This window comes from Orycteropus afer, unplaced genomic scaffold (assembly GCF_000298275.1).
Source record: "Orycteropus afer afer isolate SDZICR_OR568_19922 unplaced genomic scaffold, OryAfe1.0 scaffold00894, whole genome shotgun sequence".
NCBI classification, from domain to species: domain Eukaryota; kingdom Metazoa; phylum Chordata; class Mammalia; order Tubulidentata; family Orycteropodidae; genus Orycteropus; species Orycteropus afer.
The window spans coordinates 288293-313763 of record NW_006922481.1 but is presented as its reverse complement, the minus strand read 5'-3'; the positions used below and the strand labels follow the sequence as shown (position 1 = coordinate 313763).

Below are 25471 nucleotides of genomic sequence, written 5' to 3'. Positions count from 1 at the left end.
CTTAGAACAATTAACAATGGGAGATCAGAAAGGCAGCATTTGCACAGAGAGATAGCTCAGAGGGTAGGAATAACACATAGGAAAGAAGAATATATAGCAACAGGTAACCACAGGGAGGAAGTGGGAAGAGTGCTCTTACATTGTGGGGATTGCCATTAATGTCACAAAACAAAATGTGTATGAACTGTTGAATGGAAAACAAATTTTCCCTGTAAACTTTCATGAAAATCACAGTTAAAAAAAAGAGATTAAAAAACAAATAAAGGAGAGGCTTGCAGCAGGGTGGGGAAGAGTTAAACAGAATAGAAGAGATAGCAATTTAGGATATAAAATGGGAAGAGTTAGTGATGGATTAGATAGGGAGCGTGAAGGAGGAAGTGTCCAGATGACTTCAATTGGATGGGTGGGTAGTGAAGGAGGAAGTGTCCAGATGACTTCAATTGGATGGGTGGGTAGTGCTCCTCTCGGAGATGAGGAGATTGAAAGACCAGATTTGTGACACATAGCTATTCTTTCCTAACAACAAATACATATGATTCTTAGATTTACTGTTTATTTTTTGAATCTGATGTAGATTTTGAATTTTATCTAGTGCCTTTCAATCTGTGGTCATATAATCTTAGGTATTTTTGTCTTCCTGTCTTGTTAATAGGATGGATTATATTAAGAGTTCCCATTTCTAGAAAAATTAACATTTATTATTACCTGTAGTTTTTCATTAGACCTCTGGGATCTAATAATTCTATAATGATACAACTGTCAATGTTTGATCTTCATCTGACAGAGGATACTGCCACTTCATTAATTAATTAGTCCACGTGATGGTGTATTATTATTGTAATGTTGAATTCAATTTGTCCAATAATTTACCAATAAATTAGATTGATACTTCCCACCCTCGCTGGTCCTCTGCTTTTTGTTACTATCTTTATCAGATTTTGATGTCAGAATTACATTTGCTTTCAATTTACAAATTAAGAAATCTTTGGTGATTTGCTTTCATTCTTTCAAAGTTTTAATCAACATGAGCAAAAAATTGTAAGTTAAGGGTGCATTTAACTACTATGATAAATTTCTGGCGGCATCTGGATCTCTACCAAAGTCCGGCCAGCCATAGTTATATGTGTGGGACGACATGGGATGTTTGCTATTAAGTAACAGCATACATACACTACGTCCATTGGGGGCTTAGGGAATCTCGCAGCCACTTAACACTTTGGACTGGACAACCGTCAGGGGAATCTTTTACAAAGCATGCTTCCTAAGTACAAAAAAAAAATCCTGATGTTTCAGATTCTTTCAGGGTAGATTCCATTCCTGTAATACACACACACACATGATTTTTTAAAAATCTAATCTAAATTTCCTTCCCTCCCCAAAGCAGTAAGGCGTAACTGGATCCGCGGCCAGGAGGGAACATATCTTGACCCTACATCTGGAGAATCTTCACGCTCAGGCAGACAAAGGCGGATCGCTTTCCTCTCCCAATTTCGGAATCCCGTCCTAGTAGTTCACAATTTCACGCTTTGAGACGAAGTCTCCTAAAGTTTAGATTTGGGTCCCCTACGAAGTTCCCAGCAGGAGCTCTGATGGCGTAGTGGTTAAAACATTCTGTGCTGACCAAAAGGTATGCAGTTCGAACCCATCAGCAGCTCAGTGGGAGAAAGATGAGCCAGGCTACTTCCGTAAACATTTACAACCTTGAAAACTCTAAGGTGCAGTTCTACGCTGCCCTAAAATGTCGCGAGGAGTTGGAATCGACTTCATGGCAGCGGGTTTGGTTTGGAAGTTCCCAGACTGCTCCCGGGCAGGAAAATTAGGAGGGCCTGGCCCTGTCGCCAGGCGCGGGGCGCGGCAGGCCCGCCCTCCGCGCGCACGGCTCCTCCCCTCGCTCGGATGTGGTTGGGGGGCGGGGGGCAGGAGGAGACTGTGATTGCTGCTGCCCGGGGAAGGCCGGGAGTCTTTTCCACGTTTGCAAACGGCGCCCCGCGCCCAGGTTGGACCCACGCTGCCCGAGTTCCTGCGCTTCCCGCCCGCACCCCGTTCCTCTCGTCGCTGTTCCGAATGGCATTCAGGGCTCCGGGCTGGTGTCCCCCGCCGCCGCCGCTGTTCCTGCTACTGCTCTGGGTGACCGGGCAGGCGGCTCCCGTGGCGGGCCTGGGCCTTGGACCGGACGCGGAGCTGCAGATCGAGCGGCGCTTCGTGCCTGACGAGTGCCCGCGTACTGTGCGCAGTGGCGACTTCGTGCGCTACCACTACGTGGGCACCTTCCCCGACGGCCAGAAGTTCGACTCCAGGTACCACGTCCTTTGCGCTCGGCCCAGCCTCCAAGAGTGCAGCGCCTGCTCTACTGCTTCCCGGTCTCCAGACTGGCCTTTCACTCCCAACGGACCTCCCTCAGCTCCGCCCCGAGAACCTTGCGCTCCTTCTCTCCCTCCTCCCTCTCGGGTTGCTCCCCTCGACCCAAAGCCCCTCAGCCCTGATTGTGAGCCTTCCTGCTGGCCGCGCGCTTCTCTGGAACGCCGGCGTGCCTTTGATGATGAAGTGGGGTTTCCTCCTTCCTTTGCTGATGATACTGTGAAGAAGACAATGATAGCAGCAACTTGCATTTATTGAGCTATTAGAATCTGCCCGGCGTAATTCTCAATGCTTTTATTCGTTGCTGTAGAGTCAATTCTGACTCATGTTTTACAAGATTAGAATTGTTCCATAGGATTTCCTTGGATTGAGTTTAATCTTCACAGAAGCAGACTGCCAGGCCTTTATTTCCAACCACCGACTTTCCAGTTAGTACTACAGCCCAGATTGTTTGTGCCACTCTGAATGCTTTACATATCATTAATTCATTTACTTTTTACAGCAATCCTATGAGGTAGTACTGTCATTACCCCATTTTACCAGTGAGATAACTCAGCCAGGGAGGCTGAAAAAAACTTGTTTGAGCGGTGGGGTCACATTCTAACCCAAGATTCTAACCCAAGATAGTTCGAGTCCAGAATCTAAGGGTAACCATCACGTTATAGGGCCCTCCCACTCAAGCTAAGGCAGAAAACCTACTGAAAGGAGAGAAGCTCTCTTGGGTAGGAGATGTAGTGCAAAGAATTCACCCACCTTTGTCAGGGTGCCCTGCACCAGGCCTACACATCATTCCCTTACTCTGCCCCTGCTCTGACTACAACACACCTCCCTAACTTCTCTCCAGTTTAGCTTTAGGGTAAAGCAGCCCATTTAAGCCCTCTTTTCTTAGAGCTCTAGGCCTCTCCTCCCAAGACTTGTTTGAGTCCCTAGTTTGTGCTACAGAAATGCACATTTCTTTTGTGTCTATGCATCTAGGAGTGGAATTGCTGGGTCACATGTTAACTTTTTGTTTAACCTTTTGAGGAATTGCCAGACTGTCTTCCAAAGTGGCTATACCACTTTACCTTCTTACCAGCAATGTATGAGGGTTCCAGTTTTTTACCGAGTGGCCAACACTTGTCTTTTTTTTTAATTCCAGCCATTCTAGTGGAATGAAGTGGTGTTTCATTGTGGTTTTGATGGCAGTGGGAACGAATAATGATGTTGAACATCTTTTTGTGTGTGTATTGCCCAGCTGTATATCTTCTTTCAGTTGCTTCTTTAGGTAGAAAATAGGGAAGATTTTTTTGCTGCTGATGGTAATTAACAGTACCCACGAGAACAAATTGTCTACTATTTTCTATTCTCTAAGGATGGCATCCACTGTGAGGGAATGAGTGACAATGGAAAGTGCACAGAGGAACTACTCCCTTCAGCAAACATTTATGCAGAGTTTACCCTTGAAGACTTGTACCCTTCCTGTACTTGTAGCTTACAGCCTGGGCAACTGCAGCATAGTGTGAGAAGTATACTAAGAATAACAACATACACTTAGAGAACATTTATTATGTGCTTTTAAGTATCTTAATTCATTTCACCATACAAAATAGTGATGCAGGTGCCTCCTTACTGATAAAGAATCTGAGGCTCAGAAAGTTCCAATAACTTGCCCAAAGTACTACTTAAGTTATGAAGTGGGGATTTGCACCCAGACAGTTTAGTGACATAATCTACAATTGATGGTATGTAATCGATCCACATATGTGACGGAAGAAAGGGAAGAAGCTATGGAAACACACAGAAAATTTAACTTTATGTAGTGTGTGTCAGAGTGGCATGGGGAGGATTGTCAGGATGGACTCTCCGGAATCCTAAGCAAGTAGAGTGCTAGGATAAGCCCTGAAATTTACTAGGGAGGAACTGAGGGATGTGGGCTGTGGGGAGAAGAAGGGGTGTGGCTGGTGGAGGGGGGAGCATATGCAGAGCCTCTGGTGGTGCTGTGGTTAAGGCATTGGGCTGCTAACCGTAAAGAACGGTGCTTAGAACCCACCAGCCACTCTGGGAGAAAGATGAGGCAATCTGCTTCTATAAAAAGATTCATAGCATTGGAAACCCCATGGGGGTCACTATGAGTTGGAATTGACTTGATGGCAGTGAGTTTGGGTTTTTTTAATTTAATTATTATTATTATTATTATTGGAGGTTTGTTAGGGGAAGTGAAAGCTGTTCAGTATGGTCAAGCTTGGGGTGGGAATGGGGAAGTGACCGAGGACAAAAGGAGAGATGAAAGGAGACCAGAGAGGAAGGCTGGGACCAACTTTTAAGAAATCTTGTCTGTCTGGCTGTGGAGTTTGGCCTTTTGTCTAAAGATAATGGAAGCCACTTTAATCAGGAGAGGGAGTGGTCAGGCTTGCATTTTACAAAGGTCCCTGTGGCTTTGAAGTGGATAATGGTGTGCAGGGAAGTGGGTCTGTAGACTATGCAGGTCTCCTGAGAGCTGGTGGTGTCCTGCCCTGGAGTAGTGGCAGAGGCCAAGGAAAGGTAGTTTTTTAGGATTTAGATCTGGTGATTCGCTGGCTGGGAGGCAATTATGGAGAAGTCAAGGGCCACACCAAGCCTGGTCTGGCTATCTGAGTCCCTGAGTAGACTGTGGAGCTATAAACAAGGTGGGGACAGAGGAGGTGGTGTGGAAGGAGTTCAGCTTTGGCCATTGGGAGTTTCAGTGCTATGGGTCCCCAGACACCTAGTAGGTTGTGGGTTTGGCACTAGGGAATGAGATTTGACTGGAGATGAGGATTTGGGAGGCTGGTGCATGATTATGGGGCCGTGAATGATATATATACAGGTGAGAAGAGAAGAGCGCTGCTGTGGACGGAGCCCCTGGACCCCAGATATCTAGGGCCAAGTAGAGGAGAAGGCATGGCCAAAGGATTGGACATGAAAGCCATTGAGTGTGGTGTCTCATAGGCCAGGGGTATGTTGTTGTTGTTGTTGTTGTTATGTGCCGTCGAGTCGGCCCCAACTCATAGCGACCCCTCCTTGGGTTTCCGAGGCAGTATCACTACGGAAGTAGGATTGCCCAACCTTCCTTCCGAGGAGTGGCTGATGGGTTTGAACCGCCAGCCGTCTGGTTAGCAGGCAAGTGTCTTAGCCACTTATGCTACCAGAGTTACCACTTAGTAATAACAGTAAATGGGAAAACACTGCTGAGAGGTGGAGTAAGACAGACAAGCATGTTGGAGTTCGTGTGGATTTGACAAGGAGGAGGTCTCTGGTAACATTGGTGGGAATCATTTTGGTGAAATCTGGGATCCAGTTGGAGTCAGAAGAGGCATTGAGTTGAGGTGAAGGTGCGGAAGTGTGGACAATTCAAGAAGTTTGGTTGTGAAAGGAAGGACAGAGATAAGGCAGTAACTGGAGGGGGATATTTGGTCCAAGATGAATTATTTGTTTTCATTTTGTTTGTTTTTAATGATGGAGGAACCTGAGCATGATTAGTATCAGAGAAGGATCTAGTGAGGAAGATAGAGGTTAAAGATAGAAAAAAGGGGAGGGGGACCCTGAAGAGCCAGGAAGAGGTGCAATCCAATGGATAGATGGGGGCTTAGCCTCAGCCAGTTTTGTATCAAGGGAAGAGGATAAGTGGTGAGTACAATGCAAGTAAATTTTCAAGTGCGGTGGTGACAGGCAGTTTAGGAAGTTCCCATCAGACGGTTTGGTTTCCCCCAGGTGACCTTGGCCTCGTTATTTAACCAGTCTTTTCACCAGTAGACTGAAGTTTACATTTCCCCAGTGAGGTTTGGCCAGGATTAGGAGAGAATGAGAAAATAGTTATACTAAGCATTTGTACTAGCATCTGCAACACAACGAGATCCTTTGTACACCTCTAAGTGTATATGGCAGGATTGGCAGTCCTTTAGACAGCTTTTGAGATGGGCTTATGCCAAAGAAAAAAATGTACTAGACAATGTTAAATTAGACTTTATTTAAAAGGATTATTGTAAGGGAAGGAGTTCTGATGGCGTAGTGCCTAAGGCATTTGACTACTAACCAGAAGGCTGGTGGTTCAAACCCACCAGCCACTCCTCGGAAGGAAGGTTGGGCAATCTACTGTAGAGATACTGCCTTGGAAACCCAAGGAGGGGTAGCTATGAGTGAAATCAACTTGGTACATAACAACAACACTGTAAGAGAGAAGACTAAAGGAAGGGTGGGAAGAAACACAATAGGAGGAGGGTTACTACTGCAGTGGGGAGAAAGACCAGCTCCTACCCCCTGGGACAAAGAACTATAAGGTTTATAAAAGAAAATAAGGGGAGTTAGTCACTGGGATGGGTGAATACTTTACAGAGCTCAAAATTATGGCCAATAATGTTTTATTTTCTTTTGAAAAGGCCACCTGGATCCTGAGGGACCACTGGGGAGAGAGATGAGAGATTACACCTACTCATTTATCAGTCTGGTTAGGTGACAAAGACCAAGTGATTATGCAAACTTGGTGCTATGCTAGGAGGTAGAGGATGCATAGGCAGCCTGGCCCCAGGCCCTTGGGACTGCTGTACCTCTGGCACAGCTATTTTCTGGACCCCAGGGCTCTGCCATGGGGGCTGGCACTTGAGTGGACCTGGGCCCTGAGGCTGGCTGGGCTAGAGGCACAGTTAGCAGCTCTGAGGCTCAGGCAACCAGTGGAGATTGGCGGGGGTGGGAGTGAGTGGGTGTCAAGATGGTCAGTGAGAGTTGCTGCCCATGCCATGCCCCCCTTCACCTGCCACCAATTCCCCACCCATAGCACCCAGCTGCCTTCTGCCACCCCAATGGCCGAGGATGATCTCATGGAAGCAAGTAAGCGAGCAATATCGTGTGCTGGTCTAGGAGGGCTTGGAATCCTGAGCCAAGAGCCTAGTGACTCACAGGTGCTTTGAATAGGAGTTCAACAACAACCTGGGTGGTGGAGGAGGGAGCTCTGGTCATCTTTTGCTGCAGCCCACAGGTCTCAAATTATCCCCAGTACCCTTCCTGCTGCAGGCCTTGGTCCCTCTGGGGTCCTTAAGTAGAGAGGAGCCACTGCAGCGCAACCCCCCCCCCCCCCCGCCCCTGCGTGCTCCTCTAACCTTTGCAGGCCCCTTTTAAAAGGGCTCCCTCAAAATCTGCCTCAATTGCCTGTTTGGCATGAAGAGCTGCAACGGTGGCTCTGGTGATGGGACTGGCAAGAGGCCTTCTGGGGAGCTGGCTGCTTCATCTGTGAGCCTGGCAGACATGAGTGGCTCTACTAGCCAAGAGCTGGATGCAGGGAAGAAATCCAGATTAATGCGCAAAATAGTTGAGTAGATTTTTTACTATTGCCATAAATGCTGAATGTTGGATAATAGTTAATAAGTAGTGAGAAGTAATTGTTGAGGGAGAGGATGGTCAAGAGATAAAGCAGGAAAAGGCTTGTCTAAAGTTTATTTGAAGGTGCCCTGGTGACACTGTGGTTGAAGCACTGAGCTGCTTAACCAGAAGAGCAGCAGTTTGAATCTACCAGCTGATCACAAAGATCTATCATGGAAAAAAGATCTATCTTGGGAAAAAGATCCATCTATCTGCTCCTATAAAGATTGTGTTGTTGTTGTTGTTATGTGCCGTCGAGTCAGCCCTGACTCATAGCGACCCCACCTTGGGTTTCTGAGGCAGTATCACTACGGAAGTAGGATTGCCCAACCTTCTTTCTGAGGAGTGGCTGGTGGGTTTGAACTGCCAGTCTTCTGGTTAACAGTCAAGTGCCTTAGCCACTATGCTACCCCTATAAAGATTACAGCCTTGGAAATGCTGTAGGGCAATTCTACTCTGTCCCGTTGGATTGCTGTGAGTTGGAATTGACTCAATGGCAGCAGGTTTAAAATTTATTTCAACAGAGGAGATCATTAAGTCTGCCTTTGTCAGTTGTTTGCAGCCAGCATTGCTATAGAACAAGAGGGTGGGAGGAGTTTCTTTGACCACCACTGTTCTCTAGGAAGGAGGTCTGGTGGCATAGTGCCTAAGGTATTTGACTGCTAACCAGAAGGCTGGCAGTTCAAACCCACCAGCCATTCCTTGGAAGGAAGGTTGGACATTCTGTTTCCATAGTGATAGTGTGGGTCGCTTTGAGTTGGATCTGACTGATGGCAGTGAGTTTGTTTTTTAGTTTTGCTCTCCAGGATCATGTTGTTGGGTGCCATCGAAGCTGGTTCTGACGCATACTGACCCTATGTGAAGAGCAGTATTTACAGAAGCAGATTGCCATGTCTTTCTCCTGAGAAGCCTCTGGGTAGTCCAAACTGGCAACCTCTTGGTTAACATCTGAGCACTTAACCATTGCACCACTTGGGCTCCTTTCCAGGATCGTAGAGCTTGGTTAAAATTTAACTTTGATACCTGTCAGGAGGCAAAGGACTGGAGCAGGTAGCATTTATTTAACTATACTTTGGATACCACTTGCTGTGCCACTGGGCCATTATAGCCTTTAGCAAATGAGAAAATGGAGGCACAGAGAGTTTAACTCCCCCAAGATTGACAGCTTGTGTGCTAGAGCAGAGATTTGAACCCGGGCTAGCTTCTGCACCTGGGCCCCATGCTACCTCTGTGTGCATCAGGGAGATAGCACGCATTCAGTGACTGGAACACAGTAGAAACCTCTAGAGTCTCTCTTTGGTCTCCATTCCTTTGGAAATTTATAAAATGTTAAGGCATGACTTTGCTATTCCTGTATGCTTGGGGAGGAGAAATCTGGGTGTTTTGGACATTTTTTGCTGATTTGGAGGTTTTGTCCAGGAGACAGCGGTGGTTATCATCTGGTCAGACACTCAAACCATAAAGGAAAGCTCTCTTTCCACTGAGATTTCTTCCTTCTGTCTGGCATTGGGGACCAGTTGGTGCCCTTTTGGTTTGTGGGCATCCTCAGTTGCCAGGAGTTCCATGTCAGACTACCCAATAAGCAAGGTAAGCATGTGCTTACTTACTAATCTGTAGTGAACAATTCACATTTTTTTCTCTACATTAAAGGTTCTGCTTCTAGGTATGGCTGGCCTTTCTCCCAACCCCACAGCACCTGCCTACAGACTCAAGGCCTCTTTTCACCAAAATTACAATTCCTGACAGGGATGGATACCCAATATGCAGAAGTAAACCTGTGTTTAACTTGTCTGCCCCTACAGGAAGCTCAGCCCTTTAGTCCTTGGCTTCTGGGTTAGACATGGTTTCTTTTTGTTTCGAAGCTTCTGGGGGCTCATTAATGCGTTAATGCACTTCTGTGGCTGCAACTCCAGCCAGAGGGGAAAAAGGCAGCTTTTCACTCTCCTCACTCTCCAGCGGGACCTCTGGTGGCCTTAGTGCCTAAGGCATTTGACTGCTAACCAGAAGGCTGGCAGTTCAAAGCCACCAGCCACTCCTCGGAAGGAAGGTCAGGCAATCTACTATCTGTAGTGCTACAGCCTCAGAAATCCAAGGAGCTACCCGGATCCAACTCAACAGCACATAACAACAACAACAACATTCTTTAGCACTGGGGGCTCTTCTCAGTCCCTCTGGATTCAGCCTTTAGGATTTCTACACCATTGCTATGAGTTGGTCTGACTCCATGGCACATAACAACAACAACAACAGCATTGCTAGCAGTGAGGGTGAGAGTGATGATCACTTTGCTCAGATTTCATTCAGGGAACTCAGGTTTATATGTCTGTGATCTTTAAGCAGAGAAAGCCAATGCCTGATTGGTTCATTCACAGCAGCCTGTCTGCAGGCCCTTAGGGTCCAGGCATTCAGTAATATTTATTGTATGCCTGCCACATTCCCGCTAGGAATGTAGAGTTGTAGATGCTTTAACACTGTGGTGTTTGAACTGTTTGCCTGAGAGTCACCTGGATGGCTTGTTAACACATAGTTCCTGATTCCTTGAGGCTGAGGTGGAGTCCTAGAATTTGCATTTTTAACACGTTCCCAGATGTTGCAGCTGCTGCTGCCTGGGAACCACATTTTGTAATCAGCAACTGATTTTAAAAAGTGGCCTGGGTGGCTGTCTTAGTTATGTAGTTCTGGCTATAACAGAAATACCACAATGGGTGGCTTTAACAAACAAATTTATTTTCTCACAGTTAGGAGTCTAGCAGACTGAATTTGGGGTGCCAGCTCTCGGGAAAAGGCTTTTCTCTGGTCAGCTCTAAAGGAACGCCCTTGTCTCTTTTGAGCTTCTGCTCCAGGATAATCTTCATGTGGTTTGGCATCTCTTCTCCCCCCATCACTGCTTAATGGTTTGCTTGTTCAATCTCTTTTATATCTCAAAAGAGAATGCCTCTAGGTACATCCTCCACTGATCCTGCCTCCTCAACATAACAAAGGCAACACCTTCCCAAAAGGTATTATAACCACAGGCATGGAGGATAGGATTTACAACGCATATTTTTGGGAGAAGTAATTCAATACATAGCGTTCCACCCTTTGACTCTTGCCACATGCAAAACACATCTACCCCATCACATCATCCCAAAAGTCTTAAATCAACTCTAAGCTCAAAATCTCACCTTCTAAATCATCTTAAAACAAATACTGGTGAGAATTTAGGCAAATTCCATTATGGGGCAAAATTCTTTTTCATCTGTGAACCTGTGAAATCTAGAATGTAAGTACAATAGTGGAACAGACACAAGGTAGATATTTCCATTACAAATGGGAGAAATTGGAGGGAAAGAAGGGATAGCCGGTGCCAAGTGTGTCCAAAACCCAGCAGAACAAATTGAATTGGCTCTGTTGTTGTTGGGTGCCGTCGAGTTGGCCCCGACTCATAGCGACCCCTCCTTGGGTGGCCGAGGCAGTATTACTATGGAAGTAGATTGCCCCATCTTCCTTCCGAGGAGTGGCTGGTGGGTTTGAACCACCAGCCTGCACTAGCTGTGGACACTTGAAAATAATCTTCTGTTCTCTGAGACCATCTGGGCAATGGCCCTGCCCTCTGGACTCTGAGTTGGCCACACCCGCTGGATTCTGGGTGGAGGCCCCTTAGCGCTGGGCTTTTCAACTCTGCCTTCTCTGCTCACTGGGATGGCAACTGTGCTCTTTTGGCTTTGAGCAGGCCCCATTCTCCTAGTCCATATAAGTGATGACCCCATCCCTTTGGCCCTGAGAGGCCTGGTTTTTCTGCCCTTTGGGCATGGCAGCCCTGCCCTCTCATCTTTGTGTAGCGGCCTTGCCCCCTTGCGCTTGTTACTGGCTGGACCACCCACACTCTGAATCTGAGCTGGTTCAAGATCTGACTCTTAAATGGAGGAGGCCATGGCCTACATTTTGAAATTGAGGCAGCCCTGCTTCCCGTGCTCCCTCTTCTTCTGATTTCCGAGCTACTCCAGGATGGTTCTTTTTTTTTTTCTTTGTGAACAACAGATGTAGCCCCTTTGATCTGTTTCCTGCCTGTAGAATTCCTAGAAGCAGACAGTGTTCTTTCCTATTATTCTTTGTCTGTCCCCTTTAGTCTAAGCTGATCAGTTTTCTGCTATGGTAGTTGGTTAGATCTATTAGTCACAGGTTTAGTCTGTTTTACCAAAGATTATGTCACCTACAACCTTGGTGAAAATTATATGACACATGTCCTTAGTTTGTACAACAGAATTTTCTAAATCTGTAAGTTCTGTTTTCATTTTGTGGAGTTCATTTTTAAGGCCATGTCTTTCCTCTTGCCTTTTTCTATAAGCTGCAAGGAGAAACCACAAAGCCCCTTTAAGATCTTGCTTAGAAATTGCCTCAGCCAGATATCCAAGTTCATCACTTACAAGTTCTGCCTTCACCTTCACCAAATATTTGAACATAATGCAGACAAGTTCTTTGCCACTGATTAAAAAGCATCACCCTTCCTCCATAGTCCAATCACATGTTCATCATTTTCTTTTAAAACCTCACTAGAAGCACATTTAACATCCACATTTCTAGCAACATTCTATTGCTGGTGTCACATGTATTCTCTAAGCCAATACTTTCTCTATAGCTCTCCTCATTGTCTTCTGAGTCCTTCCTCACAGTTGTCTTTGACATACATAAATCTGCCAACAGTCTCTTCAAGGCAATCTAGGCTTTTACTATCAGACATCTTAAAACTGTTCCAGCCTCTACCCATTACCCAATTCTAAAACTACTCCCATAGTTTAGGTTTCTATTAGAGCAGCACCCTACTCCCTGTTCTAAATTTTGTCTTAGTTATCTAGTGTGGCCATAACATAAATACCACAAATGAGTGGCTTTAACAAACAAATTAATTTTCTCATAGTTTGGAGTGCTGTCCAAAACCAAATTCATTGCTGTTGAGTTGGATCCGACTCATAGCCACCCCTCTTTGGATTTCCGAGGCGATATCATTATGGAAGTAAATTGCCCAATTTTGCTTCTGAGGAGTGGCTGGTAAGTTTGAACTGCCAGCCTTCTGGTTAGCAGTCAAATGCCATAGGCACTACGCCACTAGAGCCCCCTGTGCTGACTGTAGGGGAAGGCTTTTTCTTTTAGTTCTGGAGATAGATCCTTGTGAAACCAGAGTAAAGTAAAATCTATTTTCCCCACCCTGGCACCTAGAATAGATAAGAAAACTAAATTACCCCCAACTATTTTCCCACCCCGACAGATGAGTATTCATTCAGTTCCTTAAAGAACTGACTGGAAAACATTCCTGCAGATGATAGACTGCTAAAAGTATCTTAGAAACAACTTGTAAATTAACTCTGGCAATAGGGCAAACAGGAACAAAAGCTAATTGTGGACCCTCTCCCGTCTGCCCAAGCCCTGGTCAGCTGATAACAGGAAGCTGGTGTGACTCATCTGCAGTCCTCACCATTTCATGCCCAAAATTCCTCAACCTTTTGTGAATATGCACAGCCCCCTTTCCTACAACTTAGAAAAACTGTATTTAGATGGCATCTCGGGGAGTCAGATCTGGTTACTGAACTACGCCTACTCCGTGCATTGCTGCTTTGCAATAAATAATTTTCTCTCCTCTCAAGCTCCTTGTGTAAACTGTTTTGTCCTGACTGTGCACCAGGCCCCTACCCGTGTTTGGTCCGATAACACTTGTCTCTTTTGACCTTCTGCTCTTGTTATACGTATGGCTTGGCATCTGTCTTCCCCCATTTATGTTTACTGGCTTACTTGTTTAATCTATTTTATATCTCAGAAGACATTGACTCAAGATACACTCTATATTAATCTTCTCTCATCAGCATAACAGTGACAGTGCATTCCCAAATGGGATTATAACCTTAGGCATGGAGGTTAGGATTTATAATACATACTTTTTAGGGACATAATTCAATCTATAACAGTGGTCCAAGTGGTTTAAGCTGGACTGCTAGCCTAAAGAAGGTGCCCTGGTGGTGTGGTGGTTAAAGTGCTTGATAGGCAGTTCAAACCAAGCAGCCTTTCCAGGCGAGTAAGATGTGGCAGTCTGCTTCCGTAAAGATTGTTGTTGTTATTTGCTGTCGAGTCAGGCCCAACTCAGACCCCTCCTTGGGTTTCCGAGGCAGTATCACTATGGAAATAGATTGCCCCATCTTCCCTCTGAGGAGTGGCTGGGGGGTTTGAACCGCCAGCTTTCTGGTTAGCAGTCAAGTGTCTTAGGCACTATGCTATCAGAGCTCCTATGGCAGTTTTAGTCTGTCCTGTAGGGTCACTATGATTTGGAATCGAATTGACAGCCTCAATGTTGGTGGTTTGAACCCCCCAGTTGGCACGGTGGAAGAAAGGTCTGGCAATATACTTCTGTAAAGATTACAGCCAAGAGAACTCTATGGAGCAGTTCTGCTCTGTACCAGATGGGTTCTCCATGAGCCTAGATCGACTCCCCTGCAGTGAATTTTAGTTTGCTTTGGTCTAAAAGAATCAAGCTCAATAAATAAATAAATAAGCCATCAGGCTCATTAATAAAGATTAACTTTTTGTGTATCGTTCATTTACTCAACACATACTTGTTGAGTACCTACTTTTCTAGGTCTGCTGTCTGGATTCCCCTTCATAACGTGACTCCAAGTGACAGAGTAGAACTACCCCATAGGGTTTTCTAGGCTGGTCTCTAGGGAAGCAGATCATCAAGTCTTTATCCCATGAAACCACTGGGTGGGTTCAAACAGCCAGCCTTTCAGTTAGCAGCCAAGCACTTAACTGTTACACCGCTGGGACTCCTTGTTAGAGATGCGTCAGTAAGTAAAACAGACAGAAATCCCTGCCCTCATAGAGCTTATATGCTAGCAGGTATGTGGGGAGAGACACATTATAAATTAGAAGTTGGTGAGGGCTGTGGTGAAAAACAAAGCAGTGAGGGAGGGATAAGGCATACGGCCCCAAAAGGGAAGATAACATTGGTTACCGAGCTAATAACTTGCCTCCGAACTCTGGGCTTTCTTATGCCTCACATAAATCAGCCAGCACTCAGAAGGTGCCATGTAAGTAGTAAACATGGAAGCCTCCACCATTTCTGAAGAGAGAGGAATTTCTTCTGGCTGAAGCCATAGGGAAGGCTTTGAGGAGGATCTGGTGCTTGGTTGGGCTTTGAGCATAGATGATATTTCATTCGTTGAGGTGGGGAGGGTTTTGGAGAGATAGTAAATGGAGGGCTTCTGAGGACTGGACATGAGCAATGTGCTCAGGGAACAGCAAGAGGCCCTGATGTTTGAGTCAGAAGATGGGAGACTCAGTTGGAGTGGTATGTGAGAATCACTCCATGGAAGGCCCAGACAGCTGGACTGGGGATTTTGTACTTCATCTTCATTCATTTGGGGAGTTTTTGTGCAGAATGAGTGGATTAATCCAAGAGGGGCTCTGGGAAGACTGCCAGTATGAGTAGAAACCTCAGATATCAGCTTCTTTGGAGGTTTATTTGCATACTCATGAATTCATTCAGCTTCCAGTGTCCTAGCTTCTGGGTTGTAGCAGAGAGTAAAACAGACAAAATTCCTGCCCTCAAGTGGGGATAGAGAGGGACACAGAAACTCATTCTAGCTGGCTTAAGCAGAAGGGAGGGGAAATTTATTGCAAGAATCCATCTGATTCCTCCTGAAGGTCCAGAGTCATGAATTTTCTGAGTCTCCCCAGCAGACTTTCTTTGAAGCACACTACCTCTTGGGGCCAGCACCCAACACTGACTATCTGGAATTTTTCCCAGTTCCAGATTCCAGAAGGGCTTCTTACTTGTCCATTTTAGGTCCGGTGTCTACCCTAGTGGAGGGTAAGTCACATGATTCTAAGTAGAGCCCACCCCTGCAGTAGAGGAGCCAGTAGGCTGGCAGCAGCCCAATGGACTGGAGGGGAAAGTGATGGCAGAGAGACTGGTCAAGATGCTCCTGTCCTAGACAGGAAGTGTTTTCACGTATGAATCGGCAAAGTATCTCTTCTGTGGAAAAAGAACAGTGGTGATAAAGGAGAAGCTGCTGGTTGGGTGTTAGTGAAGTGCGGATTGGTTAACTTTAGGGAAATAGCCTACCTAGCCTGAGGCTGATGCATCTTATTACTACTATCTCATGAGGCCATTGGCAGTCTTGCCTAACAGCCACTATGACTTCCTGGCAGTGCTTTTAATTTTCATTTGTGGGTCTTTGCACATCCTTACTGATGATTTAATTTGACTGTATTTTTCTGGGCTGAGCACTTGTATAGCATTAGATTTATAGGTATCTGACATTTTAATATGTACAATTGCTGAAAAATAAAAATCTGTAACAGCAATGCCATGGTTTTACTTTACTTTGCAACATTTTTCTTTTAATGATACTTTACTGTGCCAAAGACCTGCCATGCCAAGCGCTCACATTTCACCGGCTGATCCTTGTTGGAGATATGAATGGGTGCATTCTCTCTCGTTTTCCTCCTTTCTACTCCTGCTCTCTCCCTTTCTCTCCTCTCTCCTTTCAGCCCCCCGGCCCCCTTTCACCTTCTCTCTTCATTGCAGCTTTCTCACATTTTTCCATCTGGGTAGCAGACAGATGATTTGTCAGTCCATTGACTGCTTGCCTTTCCCCCTGCCAGATCTCTTTAGCTGCTGGTAAAGGTGGATCTTTTAGGGACAGAGGGTCTGGGAAGCCCAAAGTCATCTTTGGGAGTGTGTGGGGGTGGGGGGAGAGGTGGAAAGCAGAAAAGGCAGAGTCTGCTTCTCCCCGTTCAAGTCTTCAGTGGGGTTAAGGTTTAGAAGGAGTTAGTGGAACTCAAACAGGTGAGTTCCTGTTGAGTCTCAGCTGGAACATCCCAGAGCTGGGCAGCCAGTTAGAGGGGAGTTCTTTATTATTTTTCAGCCGCATTCACCACAGTCCTCATGTGAGGCAGTGCCATGTGAGTCAGACACAAGTCGATCTGAGACTGGACCAACTCTGAGGAACCCGAAGGCTGGCCCTTATGTCCAGTGCCCTCGCTCTGTATTACTTCCTGTTACGAGTTCTCAAAATATGACATCTCTTTAATGTTGAAAACCACCACAGTCAGTGTTTTTTCTTTTTTAATAACACTTTATTGTGTTTTTAGTGGAGGTTTGCATAGCAGTTTAGGTTCCTATTCAATAATTTCTACACAAACTGTTCAGTGAAATGGGTTACATTTTTCACTATGCATGAGCATTCTCATTATTTCCATTCTGGTGGTTCCGTTTGTATTCAGTTTTTAATTGTTTAAGCTGAACATAAAACTGGCATTGAGAACAAGCTAACTTTTCATCTCATAGCTGATTTGGTCTTCAGTTTGCTTACCTCAGGGCAGTTTTCTCTTCCCTTTGTTAAGGCCATTCTCCCTTTGTCTCTGGATTTGAAATAATAATGATCTTGGCAAGTACAATGTGTATTAATTTTTCCAGAGTTTTAAAATTAATTTAATGTTTAAGAAGTAATACATATACACAGTATTTTATTTATTTATTAAATTTTTGTTGTGATTTGGGTGAAGTTTACAGAGAAAATTCATTTTCCATATAGCAGTTCATACACATTTTATTTCATGACATAGACTGCAGTTGCCCACAGTGTAACAGCTTTCCTCCCTGTAGTTACCTCTTCCCTGTGTCCTTTCCTATGCATTCCTGCCCCCTGAGCTATCTCCCTATGCAAATACTGCCTTTGGGTTCTCCCTTGAAAGTACTGGATGTAAATATTCACCCTATATTCCTGTCTATTGTTTGGCTGGAAGCCACAGGAGTGAGTTCAATTCCAGACCCTGAAGGCTAGCTGGGGGCCATAATTTCTGAGTCTCACCAGGCTCTATCACCACTAAACCTGGTCTTTTTTTTTTTTTTCACCCAATGATTTTGAATTTTGTTCCACATCGTTTTCTCACTCTGTCCAGGATCTGCTGTGCTGATCCCTTCCCAAGTGGTTGGTAGAGGTAGCGGGGCACCATCTGGTTCTTTTGGTTTCATGGTCATATAGGCTGAGTTTTGCTGAGTTTGCAAGTCCCTTGGACTAATTGTTTCCATGCATTCTCAGTTTTCTTCATTCTTCTTTGCTCTGGACCAGGAGAGATCCATAGTTCTATCTAGATGGCCGCTTGCAAGATTTTTTTTTTTTAATTTTATTTTGATTTGGGTGAAAGTTTACAGAGCAAATTCATCTTCCACACAGAAGTTCACATATTCTTTGTCTCATGATATTGACTGTAATCTCCCACAATGCAATAGTTCTCCTTCTACTTCCTCCCCATAGCCACCTCTTCCCTCTATCCTTCCCTCCCATGCACTCCTGCCCTGTGAGCTTTCTCCCTGTGCATATGCAGCCCTTCTAGTCTCCCATGATTGATCTCTCCAAGGAGTGTATCTATGTAATATAAATGTTCAGCTCATATGCCTGTCTTTTGTTTGGCTGGAAGCCACAAGAGTGGGTTCACTTCCCACACCTGTGGCTTCCAGCCAAACAAAAGACAGACATATGAGCTGAACATTTACCTGAGGTAGATACACTCCTTGGAGACAACAATCATGGGAGAAAGAAGGGCTGTTTATGCACAGGGAGACAGCTCAGGGGCAGGAGTGCATGGGAGGGAAGGACACAGGGAAGAGGTAACTATCGGGAGGAAGTGGGAGGGGAGCTGTTGCGTTGTGATAAATTGGAGTCAGTGTCATGAGACAAAGTGTATGTGAACTGCTGTATGGAAAGTGAACTTGCTCTGTAAATTTTCACCCAAATCACACACACACACAAAAGAGTGGGTTCAATTTCAGGCTTGGAAAGGCAGCTAGGGGCCATAACCTCAGGGATTCCACCAGGCTCTATCAGACCAGCAAACCTAGTCCTTTTTTCTTTCTTTTTTTTTTTTTATGATTTTGAGTTTTGTTCCACTTTGTTCTCCCACTCTATGCAGGATCTCCTACATAGATTACCCTCTGAGTGGTTGACAGTGTTAGTCGGGCAATATCTAGTTTTTCTGGTCTCATACAGGCTGAGGATTGCATGGTATACCAGTCCTTTGGACTAATTGTTTCCATGCATCTTTGGTTTTCTTCATTCTTCTTTGCTCTGGATAAGGAACGGCCCAGTGTTGCATCTAGATGGTCACTTACAAGCTTTTAAGACCTCATTTGCTACTTACCAAAGTAGGATGTAGAACGGTGTTTTTGTGTAGTATGTTATGCCATTTGAGCTTGATGTTCCCTGTGACCAGAGTCCCAAGCCCACAGGTCCAACTCCTTGCTCCTTCTCAGAGTGGTTGGCTGTGGCTAAGAAGTTACTATAACTTTGCCCCTTAGCTCTTGCACAGTTTTTTTTTTTTTTTTTTTAATTTTATTGTGATTTGGGTGAAAGTTTACAGAGCAAATTCATCTTCCATACAGCAGTTCACATACACTTTGTCTGCATGGAATATTTTAGATGAGGGTTAAATAACTCTATAAAGTTTGAAATTATACTTGTCAAGCTGCGAGGAGTAGGGAAGGAGCTGTGGGATGAGGTCTAGCTGTTCTGAGTGCTGGCTTTGAACAAGTGCCTCCTCCTGCTCCCTCCATTACCTCCTATCCTCTGGAGCGTTTTCATGGCTCTGGGAGGTACACTGTCCCCACCCTTGGCTAGATCCTCTTTTGCACACACCTAGATTAGGTTTCTTCCCTTCTAGGTCAGTGCCTGCTCCTCCATTCCTTTTCCATCTTCCAACATTTTGTTGGCATTTCTTGATTGCAGTGGACTCCTCTCCAGTTCTCTTAAGTTTACTGTTTTAGAAAGAGGCGTTTTGGAACCTTGGAGAAGGAATGATGAATTTTGGGGGCCTTAGAGAGTGAGTGTGTCCAGTTTGCCATATGTTTTTAAAAGTTCATTCTCATTGGAGATTTAAATCTAAGTTTAGAAATAGACCTATTCCTCACTTACCGATTTATCTTGTTATCCAACATTTTACATTTATGACAATGTTGGAAAGATTCTCAGGTGGAGCTTTTGATGGTTCAGACTGCACGCAGGGCCATGGCTGGGCCCAGGGAGCCCACTTCAGGCTACCTTGAACAATATGCCAGAGACCCCAGTGACAATCAGATCACAGGATACTTCTCCCATTCATCCACAGCATCTCGGTACAGCCACAGAGGGTGTGGAGCAATGCTGAACAGTGTGAGGTCGTTTGTAGGCATGACACTGGGCAAGGGCCTGAAGGTACCAGGGAGGTTGGTGCTGGGAAGTGGAAAAGGGAAGAGAGAGAAGGATACTGCATGGGGCTGTGGGGCCAGGGAAGATGGGGGATGAGCAAGGTCCCTGCCCAGGGCAGGTGGTGGGAGGTGGTGGGCAGTGGGCAACACCCAGCCGCCACCACCACTATTACCCCTAACTCCCACAGGCTTCACAGTGGTGGGGAAGGATTATGAGGAAGGGGGAACCGCAGTGCCACGTGCATTGCAACATATATCGGGGCACCCAGTAGTCAGTGCATGATTTGAGGGGGACACACTGGTGCCAAAGATGAGGTAAAATCCCTGCCTCTTGCACAGTGATAATTTCACATAATGACCTGGTCTTTGGAACATAAACATGCCGAAAAGTGAGGAGTAGGTATAGAGCCATAGTATTTATGCTATACAAATATAGCCACAAGGGTACTTCTTTCATCCTGTGAGAATGTGCTACATGATAAAGTGTGTTTATGTACAGACAGCTTAGAAAGTGGAATATGATGGATTTTACATGATGTCTCCTATCTTAGTGGTCCTGTGTCAATATTTGGAAGAGCATCATTGGAAAGGACTGTAGCTAGCTACCTCCTCTCACCCCTTTCAGGGCAGGGGAAGGTAGAAATGTCAGGAAGGCAGTTGAAGGGGATAAATAAGTAGAGGAGAAGAATAAATGTCTGGAGAGGAAAGGGGAGTGTTGGGTGTGCTGGGTAATTTCCATTTGCCTCTCGAGAGGTCAACTCATTACCTTTTCCATTTGCTCTTTGCTCTAGGAGTCTGACTTGTGTAGACTGTATGTGCACTGTCTTCTTATCAGCTGCCATTGACTCTCCAACTCATAGAGACCACACTGCCTGCTCCTGCACCATCCCCCATGATCAGTTGTATATCAGCCCATTGTGATCCATAGGGTTGTCACTAGCTGAGTTTCTGAAGTAGATTGCCAGGCCTTTTCTTCCTAGCCCATCTTAGTCTGGAAGCTCCACTGAAACGTGTTTAGCCTCAGAGCAACACACAAGCCTCTGCTGACAGACAGATGGTAGCTCTGCTTGAGAAGCATTGGCCAGGAATTGAACCGTGGAAGGCAAGAATTCTCCCATTGAACCACTGTGGTGAAATGAGTTCCTTTATGAGTTGCCTTGGTTCTTTGGAAAAATAGCTTGAGAGACTTTTCCACTAAGCCCTGAGGGTTACTTTTACCCTACTTCTACCCCCAAGAGTTTGATACTTTTTGTCTGGCTGGGGGGGCTGCAGCCTGCCCTGTGATTGGTCTGTTTTAAGTACCTTGCAGGGATTGCTCAATATACTTATGCAAATGAAGTGACTTGTAGTATACTTATGCAAATGAAGTGACTTGTAGTCTACTATGCAAATGAAGTGTTGGTGGTTTACCGAGAGGATTAGTCATTTCCGTCATTTCATAGCCCTGGTGGTAAGGCTGTGTCTCGATATTGATGAGGGGTATGCTTATGCATGCAGTAAGCCACACAGAGGTTGATAGAAGGAAGAAAGAAACAGAAAGAAGAAAAGGCAAGAAGAGAACTAGAGAGAGAGAGAGAGAAGGGAAAGAACCTCCTAAAAGAGTTGTAACGTGGGTCAAGGGCTTGTAACACTGAAGGCAGTGAAAGATCTGGAAGGGGTTCTGTGGCAGAGCTGGTAGAATTGCAGGGAGGCGGAGGGCAGAGAGGCCTGTCCTCAGGAGGCTGAGAGGAAGACTGTCCTCAGAGGTTTGAGAAAAGGCTTGCCCTGAGAAAGCTCAGAGGTAGCCTGTCCTCAAGGGGCTAAGAGGAGTCCTGCACAGCTTAGAGGGGACATGCACAGCTGAGAGAAGCTGAGAGAGTTACGCCGCAGTGAAGAACAGAGGGATGTACTCTTCTTTGCGGGAGAGTCTTCTAGACTTTACTTACGTGCCTCCTGATCCTAATCCTCACCTGTAGCCTCTAGATCCTGATCCTGAGTTGTACCCACTTATTTTAGTAAACCACTTAAATGGAAGTATGATCTGTGCATTCTATATGGCCATGGCAATGAATTATTGAACCCAGAAGAGAAAGAAAGACTTCCATGGGGGGGACAGATGTCAGAATTGGTGGGGGGAAAAAAAAATTCAGACAGTGGAGGAATGCCTTACTTCTACCAGATAGAGGTCAGCTATGGGCTGATCTTGATTCTCATTATCCTCCATGAAGTTAGACGGGTTCTTGTACTACTATGACCATTTTACAACCACCAAAGCCATATGTGAGGAGCTCTGGTGGTGCAGTGCCTAAGGCATCTGATTGCTAACCAGAAGGGTGGCGGTTCAAACCCACCAGCCACTCCATGGAATGAAGGTTGGGCAATCTACTTCTGTAAAGATTTACCACCTCAACAATCCAGTGCGGGTCTTTATGAGTCAGAATTGACTGGATGGCAGTGGGTTTGGTTTTTTTAAAAAACTGTATGCATATGTATGCATATGATTGTTTATATCATTGACCTCGTTATCTGACTTCTGGTTCAGTTCAGCCAGTGGAGGCATCAGCAGATCAGAAAGAGGGAGGAGAGGGAGGAGGAGATATTTATTCCTCTGGCTCCCTGCCTATAGGATCACCATAAGCTGTACACTATGGGCTGAGGACCCAGCTCCAGTCAGGTGTCCTTGAGCCGCTCTCCCTGTATCTTGGTCCTTCAGGCCCAGGTGTGTTAACAGCACCCCCTGCTGTAGCCCCAGAGGTACTACACTATCCCTTGAATTTCCTGGAACAGCACACAAACGGTTGCATACAACCTTTTATTAAATAAAGACTTTCCTGGAATTGCCCAGTTTGGGTGTACCATCTGTTTCCTGCAGGACCCTACATGGACGGCTGTGAAGGGTGTAAATAAGTCAGACGCCAGCACAGGCTGTATAAGTGCTTATCCTAGAGCTTGCAGAAGCAATTTTCATTACCAGTTCTGGGCTTGATGCTGCATTATCAGTCTGTGCCAGTTCTGCTGATGAGCATAAATTTGTGCAGAAAAATGATTTTTCCAGATGGTCAGAGGTTTAAGCAATAGATAAGATTGGTCTTGTCTTGTTAGATCTTTATGTGTTTAATTGTGTACATTTCCTTCAGAAAGCATTTTTGTTTTTAACACTTTACTGTTTAATTGTTCACAGTACATAGGTAATCATAAAATGAAGAAATTAACACTGTGAGGAAACAGCAAATTTTATGCACTATCTGGGAGGCCCTGTGCTGGAGGGTAAGAGTTGTACAGTCCAGGGTTTTAGGTTGTTTTTTTTTCTGTACTTGGTGAACTTTGTTACATTGGGACATTTGTTACCTCCAAGGAACCTAAATATCATAGATAGCACTGTACATTAAAGTATCATGTGAGGAATGAGTAAGGTAAAATACGTGAAGAGCTTAGTTTGCCACTGTTCCTGACACATAATAATAAGCGCTCTTTATGTAGAAGTTAAAGGAGCTCTAGTGGTACAGTGACTAAGGCATTTGACTGCTAACCAGAAGGTGGGTGGTTCAAACCCACCAGCCATTCTGCAGCAGGAAGATAGGACAATCTACTTCTGTGAAGATTTATTGCCTGGGAAACCCAGTGGGGGTCGCTATGAGTCAGAATTGACTCGTTGGTAGTGAGTTTAGCTTTTCTATAGAAGTTAAGAATCTCTTGTAGTGTAGTGGTTAAAGCATTCGGCTGCTCATGAAAAGGTTAGGCAATTCTAACCTACCAACTGATCTGCAGGAGAAAGATGAGGCAGTCTGCTTCCGTATAAAGAGTTATATGCTCTTGGAAACCCTATGGAGCAGTTCTACTCTGTCCTAAAGGTCAGAATTAACTAAATGGCACTGGTTTTTTTTTTTTTTTTTAAATAAATAAATATGTTGTTGTTTTTGTTGTTATGTGCCGTCAAGTCGGACCTGACTCATAGTGACCCCCTCCTTGGGTTTCCAAGGTGATATCACTACAGAAATAGATTGCCCAACCTTCCTTCCGAGGAGTGGCTGGTGGGTTTGAACCGCCAGTCTTCTGGTTAGCAGTCAAGTGCCTTAGGCATTATGCTACCAGAGCTCCAAATATATATGTTGTTGTTGTTGTTATATGCCGTCGAGTCGGCCCCGACTCACAGCGACCCCTCCTTGGGTTTCCGAGGCAGTATCACTACAGAAGTAGGATTGCCCAACCTTCCTTCCGAGGAGTGGCTGGTGGGTTTGAACCAGCCGTCTGGTTAGCAGGCAAGTGTCTTAGCCACCATGCTACCAGAGCTCCCCCCCAAATATATATAGAAGTTATTATTAAAAATCCTCATTAAATTTGGAAATTATATTTAGATTATGTGGAAAAAATATATTTATATAAATATGTATATATTTATAAAGTAGTTTCCAGCCTGTGTGTTGTTGCTCTTTGCCTAGGGAGGCTTTGAAGCCCTGTGTTCTGGTCCATTATTAATGGATCAGCAAAAAAGAGGAAGACTCTCAGTGAGATGGATTGGCACAGTGGAGCAACAATGAACTCAAGCATGGCAGTGATTGTGAGGATGGCACAGGACTGGGCGCTATTTCATTATTCTATTTTGTGGTCCATAGGGTTGCTCCTTGGAAGGAAGGTTGGGCAATCCTACTTCTGTAATGATACTGCCTCGGAAACCCAAGGAGGGGTCGCTATGAGTCGGGAGCGACTCGACGGCAAATGACAACAACAATAACAGGGTTGCTAGGAGTCAGAACCGACTCAACAGCACCTAACTACAACAACATTGATGGTGCAAATGGTTAACACATTTGGCTTTCGAAGGTTGGAAGTTTGAGTCTATCCAGAGGCATCTTGGAAGAAAGGCTTGGTGATTTACTTTTGAAAAATCAGCCTTTGAAAAGCCTATGGAGCACAGTTCTACTCTGACACATATGAAGTCACTGTGCGTCAAAAAGTCAACTCAGCTGCAACTGGTTGGTTAGTTTGATGATGGCTCAATGTATGGCGGGAGGCTCAGACAAGGGAAATTCAAGAGCTAGCACCCAGGAGGCGGGTATTGGGGCCCTCGACTTACAGGGGTGGAGGTGTAAATCCCTCTTGGGCAGAAAACTGACCATATGCTTTTGTATTCTGCCTTGTTGACCTGAACTTGGAATCCTGCTTTCTGTTCACTGAAAGATACTTTCTGTTCCTTGGCAAAAGGAAGACTGTTGAAAGGGGCCATGAAATTAGGAGGAGAAATGGTAGTTGGGGAAGAGGGGGCAGGTCTGATGAAGCTGCCCAGGGCTGGGGTGGTGAGTTGGACTGTGCTGCTCTTCCAAGCTCTTCCTTAGGGAAAATGAGGAGAAGGTGGAAGCAGTTTATAAAATGAAGGCTGGCACATCCTAATGAGGTACAGCACAGCAGCACTTAAAATTTTATTGTGTTTGGAACAACTAGAACGGAATTAATAAGAAGGTTGACACATTGTGAAAAATATAACCAGTGTAACTGAATAATTTTTCATGAGAACCTAATATACTGTGTAAACTGTCACTGAAAATATAATAAAATTTTAAGTGCTGCTGTGCT

At 45.1% G+C, this 25471-nt stretch overlaps 1 protein-coding gene across 1 annotated transcript in view; it reads left to right on the top strand.

Moving 5' to 3' along the window:
- Positions 1 to 2064: 2064 nt before the first annotated feature.
- FKBP9 (FKBP prolyl isomerase 9) overlaps positions 2065 to 25471 on the top strand; it is a 71913-nt gene continuing 48506 nt past the window's right edge. The window contains exon 1 of the mRNA XM_007958247.2: positions 2065 to 2297. Within this exon, the coding sequence (XP_007956438.2) occupies positions 2065 to 2297 (233 nt within the window). The remainder of the gene's footprint in view (positions 2298 to 25471) is intronic.